The 11711-nt window shown below is 40.7% G+C and overlaps 2 protein-coding genes across 3 annotated transcripts; one reads left to right on the top strand and one right to left on the bottom strand.

The window, feature by feature from the left end:
• Positions 1-86: 86 nt before the first annotated feature.
• LOC102217936 (glyoxylate reductase/hydroxypyruvate reductase-like) lies at positions 87-3898 on the top strand. Its single transcript, XM_005805028.3, has 9 exons — positions 87-317; positions 589-722; positions 1041-1113; positions 1233-1349; positions 1447-1535; positions 1616-1720; positions 2586-2721; positions 2886-3016; positions 3101-3898. The coding sequence occupies exons 1-9, from the start codon at positions 145-147 to the stop codon at positions 3220-3222; spliced, it is 1080 nt and encodes a 359-aa protein (XP_005805085.1). The 5' UTR covers positions 87-144; the 3' UTR covers positions 3223-3898.
• Positions 3897-11509, bottom strand: zbtb5 (zinc finger and BTB domain containing 5). Of its 2 annotated transcripts, none has more exons than XM_023333999.1 (4): positions 11300-11509; positions 9984-10197; positions 9105-9914; positions 3897-8752 (listed from the first exon to the last, which is right to left on the bottom strand). In XM_023333999.1, exons 2-4 carry the CDS (start codon positions 10191-10193, stop codon positions 7589-7591), a joined length of 2184 nt encoding a protein of 727 aa, XP_023189767.1. In that variant the 5' UTR covers positions 10194-10197; positions 11300-11509; the 3' UTR covers positions 3897-7588. The 2 variants fall into 2 exon arrangements, with proteins under 2 accessions (XP_023189767.1, XP_014326485.1); XM_014470999.2 differs by having other exon boundaries at positions 11043-11508.
• Between the last annotated feature and the right edge of the window lie 202 nt (positions 11510-11711).

Below are 11711 nucleotides of genomic sequence, written 5' to 3'. Positions count from 1 at the left end.
AGGCATCCTCCCTTTGATCACATTGGTCGAACACACATGGGAGCCTCCTCCTAAACTGCAGCCAGAAATGAACGCCTCCCTGCAATAAGACTCTAAACTCCAAAAGAAACACCTCGCCTTACAGAGATCTGCAAGTTACTGGCAATGCTGAGCAGCCGCATGGCACTACGTCGGCTACAGAGGATTGCTGTTGCTCCTTTGAGTTTTACCAGTGGTGCAACAACTAAAGTACAGAGGGACATGTCAACCCTTCCACGGGTTTATGTTACTAGGCAGATCCCATCTGAAGGCCTGAAGATCCTCCAGGATTCTGGACAGTAAGTCAGGAAGGAGTCCTGCAACAGGCTGGAGGACTTCTATTGGTTACCTTCACTTTAATAAGATAAAGATATGGCAGATAAAATATTATGTCCATACAGCATTTCTGAATAAATGTGTTTCAATGTATTTCATAACTAATATGCCTCAGTTGCATTTTATTTACATCAAAATAGGAGATTATCAGTAAAATCTCAGAGTGGTGTTTGATGCTCTGAGAACCTCAGAAGTTGTCGAATAACTGCTCTGCTTTGCGTTCTCTTCACACAGGGTGCAGTTTGAACTGTGGGACTCAGATGACGTCCCTGTGCCGAGGAAAGAGCTGCTTCAGAAAGTGAAAGGAGTGGATGGTCTCCTCTGCGTGCTGACTGAAAAGATTGATGCAGAATTGTTGGATGCTGCAGGTATGTAAAAGCATTCAAATCCATCAAACCTTTTCCCAAATTTCCATGTCACAAACTTGACTGGCCTGTCATCAGAGATTGAGAACCATATTTTGGCTGGTTGGGAGCTGTGCACTCCTCTTACTATTTTGTGTTGAAAAATTGAACAGTGCTACATGAGTTGCTCAAATTGTTAGATATTGTTTTATAACAGCACTGCTTTAAAGTTCCCTACATTTTTATCTCTGATCTAGGGCTGATTCAGTGGCTGTGGATCAGTTTGGAAGACACTACAGAATCCATAAACAAAAGCATGGTGGTTATGTGTTTTTCCTATAGGTTCAAACCTGAAGGTCGTCAGTACTATGTCAGTGGGGTTTGATCATCTATCTTTGGAGGAGCTGAAGAAAAGGTGATCTGTTTTTTTCCTATAATACATTTAATTGTTAGGTCCTTATATGTATACATTTCGTGGGATTTATTTTAATGAAACATGCTCATGTAGTTGTGTACATTTGTGTCTCTCAACAGAGGAATCCGTGTAGGTTACACCCCTGAAGTCCTGACAGATGCAGTTGCAGAGTTAACTGTAGCTCTGCTGCTTGCAACATCCAGGAGACTCATAGAGGCAACTCATGAAGCGAAGACGTAAGCTCATCCACACAGCACACATCTTTTTAGAAAATATTCCCAAGTTCAGTTAAGTCAAATTTAAACAACCATCTTCAACTGCAACTTGTGTCAGCGGCGGCTGGGGCACATGGAGAACTCTGTGGCTGTGTGGATACGAGCTGGCCAACAGCACTGTGGGAATTCTTGGTCTTGGAAGAATAGGTAACACCATGAATTTACATAAGATCATCTCACAATCACCATACTCATCACGTTGATGTTTTCTTCTGTTTGCTGTCCAGGTGTGGCTATTGCAGAGCGGCTGGCACCTTTCAAAGTGAAAAAGTTCATCTACACAGATGTGGCTCCGAGACCTGAGTTGGCCAAGGCCATCAATGCTGAATATGGTAATATGTGGATCATTGGTACTTATGGCCTGTTTTCACTTTAGGGATTTTTTCAAAGTATTTTTCTGGATAATACCTCAAGCCTTTGGAGTGGAGTTTTGCAAAAAAAAAAAAAGAGAGAGAGAGGAGGCTAAGCATTACGAAAAATAGTAAATTAAGTTCACAGTTCATATTTTCCCTGTACTTTGAATATGATTGAATTTAATTTGCTTTCTCTTTCTTATGGAGAAAGAGTGCTATGAAAGTAGAGGTCTGGTTCTGTGCAATGCATTTCAAATTGAATTCATTTGGAGCTGTACCTGGAGTGTTGCCACATACGCTAATGAATAATGCCTGTGTAAAAAAAACATTGGCTTCTGTTTAAATGCAAAAGTTGCAGCTTTTCAGTTTCATTAGAATAATTTGTTTTGCCTTTTTTCACTCTCCAACATCGCTCAACAAGCAATTCCCTAAATGGAGGTAAAACTATGTGACCTTCGTGTAAATTGCACAAACAGAACCTGCAGTCCAAATGCAAACAACAAACAGACCAGGAGACATCCAGTCCCAGATAATTATGTTCAAGAAAATCAAAATGCAGAAAATCAGTGTGCAGTACGACACAAAGCATGTAGAATTCTCTCCCTGTGCTTAGTAGCAAGCTTAGACGCCAACTCTTCATTGAGTATAGAAGTATAGAAGCAATAGAAAACTTGTTCAAGGCAATACATTTTCATCTGGTGGTTGTGTGCCCACCCTTTGTAGTCCCACATTCCCATATGTTTTCTCTGTCTAAACATAGAAATACATAGATGGGACTGTATTCATTTGCATCTACATCAGTCATTGTATGATATTGTGATTTTCATGTTGTTTGTTCTTCAAGTCACACTGGATGAGCTGGCAAAGCAGTCAGATTTCTTGTCGGTATGCTGTGCTCTAACACCGGAGACCAAAGAGATCTGCAACAAGAACCTTTTCTCAAAAATGAAAAATACCTCCATCTTCATCAACACCAGCAGGTACCCCAATGTTATTCATCAACACACACCGAGTGACCTCAGAACAGGCAGTACACAACAATCCCTAAATATAGTGTATACAATGGTGTTCTAAAGCTTTTAATAATCAAATCGATTGTCCATGTTGGTTTCTGTCAGTAAATACTGCATTTTTGCTACATTAGAGGAGGGGTGGTAAATCAAGAGGACTTGTATGAAGCGCTGTCCACTGGGCAGATAGCCGGAGCTGGATTAGACGTCACCGTCCCTGAGCCCCTGCCCACCAGCCACCCACTCTTTACTCTCAAAAACTGCGGTGAGTTTGTCAAAGCAGTCAGCTTGAATTACTCTCATTGCTCTCCTTACTTACTGCCAATCATATCTTAACTTTCTTCTGCAGTGATTCTTCCACACATTGCAAGTGCGTCCTACAGCACCCGTAACGCCATGTCTGCCCTGGCAGCGAACAACCTCCTGCTTGGCCTGCGGAGCCAGCCAATGATCAAAGAGCTGAAGCTGTGAGGACAGACTTGCTCCAGAGGATCTCAGTTTTGGCAAACTTCAATTTTTCCATTGAAATATTTCCGCTGTTTAGTTTGTTTTATTGCATTCTTCTCTTTTGTGTAAGAAATATTTAACTCAACTGTCATAAATCCTGAAACTGAAACAACACAACCCAGAGTATGGCTTCCCGTTCGACTGCACAGATAAATGCACTGCATCTTTGTTTATTTACATCAACTTGGATCAGCTCTCCTTTAGCTCTCCCAAAGTGGGGATCAGGACCCCACTTAGGGTCATGAATCAATAAGTCTGGAGCCAAAGAGATCATGTGACAAAACGTCTTGCAAAGAATTGTAAACAAATTTCCAGTTTTGTGCAAAGCTAAAAAAAATTAAGCAGGTTTCAAACCTTGATATCAGAGGGTCTAAATGCCAGAAAAGCAGTGAAATGAGTGTGGATTTATCTTTCAGTATCTACAAAATACAAATAATTGCTAAATTTAGACAAATACTAAAGTTGTGATTAAAGAAGTGGATGTTTAAGCAAATAAATGTAAAAAGGCTGTTTCAGAAATTCTTTGTTTATCCTCTGAATCCAAATGAGACTTTTCCAGGTTTGCTCAGAATTTCTGGAATGAGTTCATATCTGTTAAGTTTAACTACAGAATATTAAACAAGAATTTCACCAAAAAATGCCCAACAGAGCTCCAATGTTTTATTCAGTCTGTACAACAAATCAACATATTTTACAACTTTCTCACACACCAGAGACAATGATTTTTTTTTTTTTTTTTTACCATTTTATGGTAACAGCATTTGTGAGATAAATAAAAATAATTGCTTTCACATTTAGGAAAACAAACAATTACTCAGCTTTAAAAGCTGGAGAGCGTAAGGCATTTATTATTTAAATTTGCAATATTAAAACTAGAAGAAATACGGTAAGTGCTTTATTTTGAAAGTTTATAAACCATTAATTCAACTGCTAGGAAAAAAACACACCAGTAGGATTAATAACAAGTGAAAGTAGTTTAGAGGGAAATCTTCACTTCATCACCTCTTTATTTCTTACAAGAAAACATTTTTTTCCCAAGAATGTTACTGAGTTACATCATACATTTAACCATCACTTGCCACTTTAAACTCACACACCAAACAGCAACGTCACCACTGGATTATATCTCAGAAACATTTAATCTGACAATTTGTGTTAGCTTCATTTTTTAAAACCAGGTTTTTCTTCTGTAACAAGGTGCCAATATGTCTCATGAAATTAAATAAAAAATGTTATACAAGCTGACAGTGTAACGACTTTATTATAAGATGCCGACCAGCTTAAAGTCAATGACCAATATCACAATATATCCAGTGATTAAGAATATAGACACACAGACATGTTTGTTTTTGTTTTTTTAATTCACTAAAAACAGAACTGTACAATAAACAGTCTAGTCCAATGACATTACTCTTATTTAAAACCAACAGAAGAAGCCAAACTGATATAAATCAATCTGATAGTCAGAGTTCTTCTCAGCAAGTTTGTTTCTTTTAAATTGTTAATGTAAATAATAGTAAATATGAAGTATTAGATCTGAGCACGTTGGATATAAATGTTTTTTTTAAAAAATCTAATGAAGAAATGTACTTGTTTCAAAAATATTAACTGTGAAATAGTACATCACTAATTTAACTTTTGTGGATGAGTTAATTGTATAATTGCCTGCTTGCTGGAAAATCCCCAAACCCCAAAAAACAACGTAAGGCTGAATGTTTGGGTATGACGCCTAGCATAAACGTAGCGATGGAGCGGTTTCCTGTTAATGAGGTAAACTGAGGCTTTAAACAGTGGCAATGTATCCACAAATCTTTTTTTCTCTATCTTATAGTTTCTATGATGCAAACTCAGAAAGAAAGCGTTGAAGTGAGCGGAGTTTTCTCTGGCTGCTGCAGAGTACTGCTGATCAGCTGGCTGAAAAGAGGTAGGAACACTTTGTCCTGACCTACACAGAAAACATAGTCAGCTGTTATTAAATAATCTAAATAACTCCAGTTATTACATAAAAACCTAAAAAAAAAAAAATAGAGAATGCATGAAATCTACATCATTCTTATTAAGGTAACAATGTTTTACAGCTACAGCTGTACAGAAATGAGCTGGGTGGAGTTGAAACCTTGAAACTGTTTTTCTACTGAAAATATTTATACCATGAGAACTTCATACCAACCCCTAACAATAGATTTGGAAAAGTTGGATCAATAAATTATACATATCTTAGCATTCCAGAAAACATATTAGTTATACATAACAAAGATTTGATTGATTTGTCTAAGCGCTTTGATTACATTTCAAGAACTGAAAAAAGAGATGAGTGTTTTTAAAAATGACTTCTAGTACAGTAACAGGGATATCATGTAAATGATTTGAGCCAACTCTGAGGTGGAAGCGAACAAACTGATGATCAGTTGAGTGAGAAATGTTCTTCCTTTTCAAAGAATCTATTAAAAGATGCATTAAACTCCGATCCAACAAAAAAGACATTTAAATCAGTAAACACAGCATTATGTAAGTGATGTTTTTTTTGGATCTCAGCTCAACTTTTGTACATTAGTCATAAACAACAATAAAAATAAACTGGAAAATTTTACACTAAAAGAATCTATTTACAGTGGGGTTTCCAGAGAAACTCATAAAAATGGCACCATTAATACTTTATATTAGTTAGTACTTGTTTTACAATGTAACTTTACTCTAAAGTAAATCTGTCCAACACAAACTGCTGAGATTTGAGAGAAATGTAAAGTTTTTCATTTCTCAAACCAATCAATGATTGGCACTGAACTGCAAATCCTAGTAAAAGCAAAACAATCTTTAAATATAAAAGCAAAGTTGGGTATTAACTCAGTTTTAGAAACGGATATGACTACATAATCTATTAGCGATTATCAAGAGATAATCAAGTAGAAATGCTTTAAGCCACTGTTCTTGTAAGTGAACCACTAAAATCCACTCATATTAGTTGTTGACTATACAGTTTTCTTCTGTTGTTGAAACTTTCAACAAGTAAATTGATCTGTTTCGTATATCCCACCTTCATGTTCACATAAATATCTGGCACACAGAGCACATGTACTTTCTCCAAAGTGTACAGCGCCTTCAAAAAGTATTCATACCCCTTGAAGATTCCAACATTTAAACCTAATGCCACAAACTTCAACATATTTATTGGGATTTATCTGACAAATTAACACCAAGTGGTAATAAACTTTGAAGTGTTAGGTGCATTTTTATTCAGTACACTTTATTTTGATACTCCTAAATAAATGCAGTGCAGCCAATTTGCCTTCTGAATCTAATTATTAAATATCTGAGTATAATTTAATGTCCAGATAAACGCAGCTGCTCTGAAGGCTTCAGAGGTTTTGTTAGAGAACATTAGTGAAGAAATAAAATCATGACCAAATATAGAAGACCGGTCAGGGAGAAATCTGTGGAGAAGTTTAAAGCAGTTTGGTCATAAAACAATAACCAAAGCTTTGGACATCTTAGAGTTCTGTTCAATCCATCATCTGCAAATAGAAACAAAGAGAACTGGAGGTCCATGCTGATTCTGTAGCACTCAACAGTTCAGACAGGTCAAGCTTTTGACTGTACAACAATTACATCTGCACTTCATAAATATCACTATTAAGAAAAAGTGACAAACGTATATTAATGCACGCAATAAAGACTTTCATTAGTAAAACGTGTTAAAAAGTTATTTAACTTCTGTTTCACAAATATGACTTCGTTTCGCACAAAATCCCAATAAAATAATGATAGTGGCTGTAGATTTACAAGATGTAAAAGGTACAGGAGGTATAAAGTCTTTGCAAGCTGCTGTATGGAAGAGTACAGACTGCTGTGCATGCGACAAGACTCAGTAAGAATGGACTTAGAGTATGGGAAGAGTTGATCAGAGGTGAAGGCTGTAATTCAAAGTCCTCCTTAAAATCTTGGAAACATCAGAGCGGATCAACGTTTTTTTAAACCAAATAGTTTTAAGGCGTTTTAAGTTCTGATATCTAAACCAACAAAAAAAGACATTTCTCCATACTCTCCTGATATTTATACAGGAGAGTATGCACAGTAATGTGCAATGGATTAAACCTATTTATATATTTTTTTAAGAATAAAGCCTTAAAAACAAATTGAGAACTAGAAGAGCAGAAACAATATGTATGATAACAAAATGATCCTTATCTTTGATCAGAGATCAGGAATGATTTATTAGAAAAAAGCAGATGATATGATCCAACAATTCTGGCAAAAAATAAGTGAGACTATAAGAGTTAAAACTGAGCCCGTCGCTGATTGCAACGCCTTGTTTTTCCCCCCTGAAGTCGTTCTACAGCAGTGCGCTGGACATGTTACTGTTCTGCCAGCGCAGACATGTGGTCTTGGAATGCTTGTACAGGTGCGAGGATTGGCTGAAACGTTTCCCACACTTCAGACACGCGTAGGGCTTCTCTCCTGTGTGGACTCGGATGTGTTTCTTGCAGTCAGTCAGGGTGAGAAAAGTTTTGCAGCAGATCTTGCAAGCATATTTCCGAGCCCCTTCCACCACCAGGACGTTGTGCTCTGACAGCGCCTTCTTGCATTTCGACAGGACGTCGGCCGACGCCCGTGTGAGGTGTGGTGGGAGGGAGGTGGGCCGTCCGCTGTTCATCTCATACCCGCCGCTTTCATTAAGAAGCAGAGGACCAGCCAGGCTGGAGGAGGAGGAAGAAGCATCCTGAAGAATCCCTGCTACAGCTTCTTCTCCGCCCATCCCTGGAGTCATTTTTGGAGCGATGCGCCTGTAACTTGGATAACCCAGACTGTTTGCCGTTGCTCCTCCTGCTCCGGTTGAGGGGCGGCCCAGTGAATGAAAGCCCAGACTGGACCGCTGGAAGTCCAAGGCAAAGGGATCTACACCTCCCCGACTCCCGCCGGCTCCCCCTCCACTGGCTCTACTGTTTCCTAAACTGTCATGCAGTGGTCGGAGGAACAGAGAGTCTGGCTGCAGGTTATCTCCAAAACTGTTTCTGCTCTCAGCGTTGAGTGTTCCAGACTGCAGAGCAGAGGAGGAGGCAGAGCCCGAAGGTGTGGCAGTTTCCTGTCTCAGAAGGAAATGATGTGCACCTCCAGTCGTCGTGTTGGGAAGGCTATCTTCTCCAGCCACCAACCCCGACCTGCCACTCCTGAAATCCTTCGGTCCAAGGAAGCTGGGAATGCTAAAACCGGGTTTGCTTTTCAGAGCGGTGCTGCAGCCGTAACCTGCGGAGACGCCGGCTCCTCCAGCCATGCTGCTCTTGAGCAGCAGCTGCGAGCTGGACTGCAGGAGAGGCTCGGAGCTGGGCTGGGGGTCAGAGGTAAAGCTGCGGTCGCTGCTCTCTGGGCTCAGCTCCACCTTTTCCTCTTCCTCCCGGCATCCGGGCTCAGCCGGGTCGCTGCCTTCTGCCTGCGATGTCACGTCGCTGTTTTCATCTGCTGGCTCAGGCGAACTTAACGGCTCACGCTTGACAACCACCTGAATAATGAAAAAAATGTAACATGACTGCATGACTTACAACTTAAAAATGTACAATATATATACAACCTTAATCATATACATCCCCCCATGGAGGGCAGTGCTTAAAAGCACAGTTTACAGATTTTGAGCAGAGATGTTAAACTTTCTAGCAAGTTAACATTACTCTGCTTTAACCAATAAGAGCTATTTTTATGTGTTTAGATTAATGTCCTGTCAGAACACCAAGTTATGTCTATAGCCTAAGTTAAATGAAATTCATGCTGATGACTAGTGTATCTAAGCAAAATGGAACAAGAATAGTCACACAGAACACACCATAACTTATTATTGCTTGATATCATCTCTTTACCTTCTGCTCTTCCTCTTCAGCCTCTTCATCCCCTGTTCCTGATTTGATCTTCATCCCAACTCTTTCATCATCCTGATGGTCATGGTCACTGATGTCCTCCTCCTTACCCACCCTTCCCTGCATCCTCTCGTCCTCACAGTGCCCGCTGTCTGACTGACTCGGCATCTGGGGGTCATCCTGAGGCGTTGACACTATCCCTGTGATCGCACCGTCTAACTTGGATTCATCCCCCATCTTGTGGGAGTCAGGTGACAGAAGCACGCCGTCCTCTCTCTCTGCGTTAACCCCACTCTCTACCAACAGACCCCGGTTGGGGGCCGAGGGCCGCTGTCTCTGTCTGGGTCTTTCCTCTGAAAGCCCCATCCCTAGAGGAGGCTTGCGTTTGTGGAAGCGCCGTGTGGGGAAGGAGGCTCTCTGATCAACCACTCTGCTGCCCACGCCATCTTCCTCCATGCCTCCCAGAGCAGAGCTCACCAGGCTGAGTCCAAGCTGCTGCAGCAAGAAGGAGCGCTGCAGCTTGGAATTCGCAGCTGAAGCTGTGAGGTTAGCGTTAGCCCCCAAGTCCCCCCCCTGCTGCTGCAGCCTGTGTCTCTGCTGCTCCTGTTGAGGGTGGTGATGGGAGGGCCTGTCTGACGAGGGGGACAGGGGCAGCGTCCGTGTGGTCAGGTAGTGTTTGCAGGCCTTCACCACATTGTTCAGGTGCAAGTGCGAAGCAGCAAGAAGAATATCCATGACATTGCTCTCCCCCAGCATCAGTGTCGACGTGTACATCATGTCCACCAGAGCAGCGAAAGCTTCTGCTGTCACCACCTGCAACCAAACGCGGTTTCATTATGACGCAATAATAATCTGCGACGCTGTCACAGATTAAGTTCAAACCTCGCTGTCCAGCTGGATCATGTTCATGCTGGCGTCTCCCTCCGCAACCGTGAACAGTGCTCTGAAGTGGGTGCTGCAGGCCGCCAGCACCGAGCGGTGAGCCTTAAAGTGTCGGCTGCCCACCACAATGACACAATCGCACAGCTGGCCATGGATGCGCTGATAGTTGAGCTGCTGGAAGATCTGCTCAAAGTGGCCGGGAAAATCCATTGCCCTGCAGATTTGAAGGCAAAAGAGCAGAAGTTGATATCGAGTCAAACGGGGAATACCACAAAACATGTGGAAGATGATGCACTTGTCATGAATTTGTAAAATTTAATTTAGTTTATTGACGTGCAAAGCTGGTAGAATACAAAAATACATATATATTGCAGGCAGCCCTAATTGTAACAAAGAAAAATGACCCAGGAGGGTTGAATAGTACATACAAAAGCACATTTCACAGATTTTTATTTGTTAAAAAAATACTGCCATTGCACTTCCAATGAACAATTTTGCACTGCTTTTAGTGGGTCTGTCTTAAAATACCTATCTAAGCACTACAAATCTGGAGTTTGAGACATGAACGACTAATGTTCTTCTGTATACACCTTAAATATTTAAAACTTTCCTTTAACGAGCAACGATATACATCTATGGGTTAATGTGTAAAAGAATACAACAATCAGCTACAGAACAGTTAGCAAGTGCATTAACACTTAATTATAGAGAAGTAAATAGATATTTCAGTAAGGGTTTGCAAGCATGAAAGCCAGCATGATGTTAAAAAATCTGACATTAATGACTAATAGATATGTTCTTCTGTATCAACCTTAAACATTTAAGACTTTCATTTAACGAGCGACAATATACATGTATGTTTTAATGGGTAAAATAATACAAAAATCAGAAAATTAGACCAAAGCTGATGTAGTTTACTAGCCGACTGATAACACCCATAACAGATGAGCTACAGAGCAGTTAGCAAGTGAATTACCACTTAATTAACTTAATTAAAGCGATGTAAACGAATATTCTTGATTTTAAAAGACAAAAGGGGGATTCTGAGAAATACATTACCGGTTTTTGTCTTTGAAAATGAGGTTTCAATGGGAAGAAAATAGTCCGGTTCAGGAGTTGGAGATGCTAAATTTAGCTAACAGCAAACCAGTCAAGTGCCTGCTAGCCACAGAAGCATTCTGTTCTCCGGTGAGACCCGTCACTCTGTGCCGAGACCTTTCCCCAACAAAATGTCCCCTCAGATATATCTACCGCCAGCAAGCATTTTCACTGCTGCGTGCAACAACACGCTTCCCTTGCGGTGGTCCACTTCCTACCAGATTTTCCCTCTGCATCCGGCTGGTTTGGCTGAGCGGTGTCACGTTGACCGTTGGTTTCAAACCGAGGGGGACATGTTGTTTCACGCGCCGGAGGCCACGGTCTTCATCCTGATAGCCGTCCGCTCAGTTGGCGGAAGGATGCGTGTACAATGATTTCTAACAATTTCCTCGTTACTCAGACGGTTTTACCAGCCAGACTCACAAGATGGCGCTGTGCTTCACTTCCGAGCCTGCGACCTCGCCAAGGCGTAGTGCTGCAGCTTCACAGTTTTACCACAAGGTGTCGCTGACATCATGCACTCTTTACCCAAGGTGGAAAAATGACACAATAAATTAAAACGATAACGAATTAAGTTTGAATTTATCATAAAAATCATCATAAAAAATAAACACTTATCACTCACTTTTA

The sequence above is a fragment of the Xiphophorus maculatus genome, chromosome 5 (assembly GCF_002775205.1).
Source record: "Xiphophorus maculatus strain JP 163 A chromosome 5, X_maculatus-5.0-male, whole genome shotgun sequence".
NCBI lineage: Eukaryota > Metazoa > Chordata > Actinopteri > Cyprinodontiformes > Poeciliidae > Xiphophorus > Xiphophorus maculatus.
This window is presented reverse-complemented; position numbering and strand designations above follow the sequence as displayed.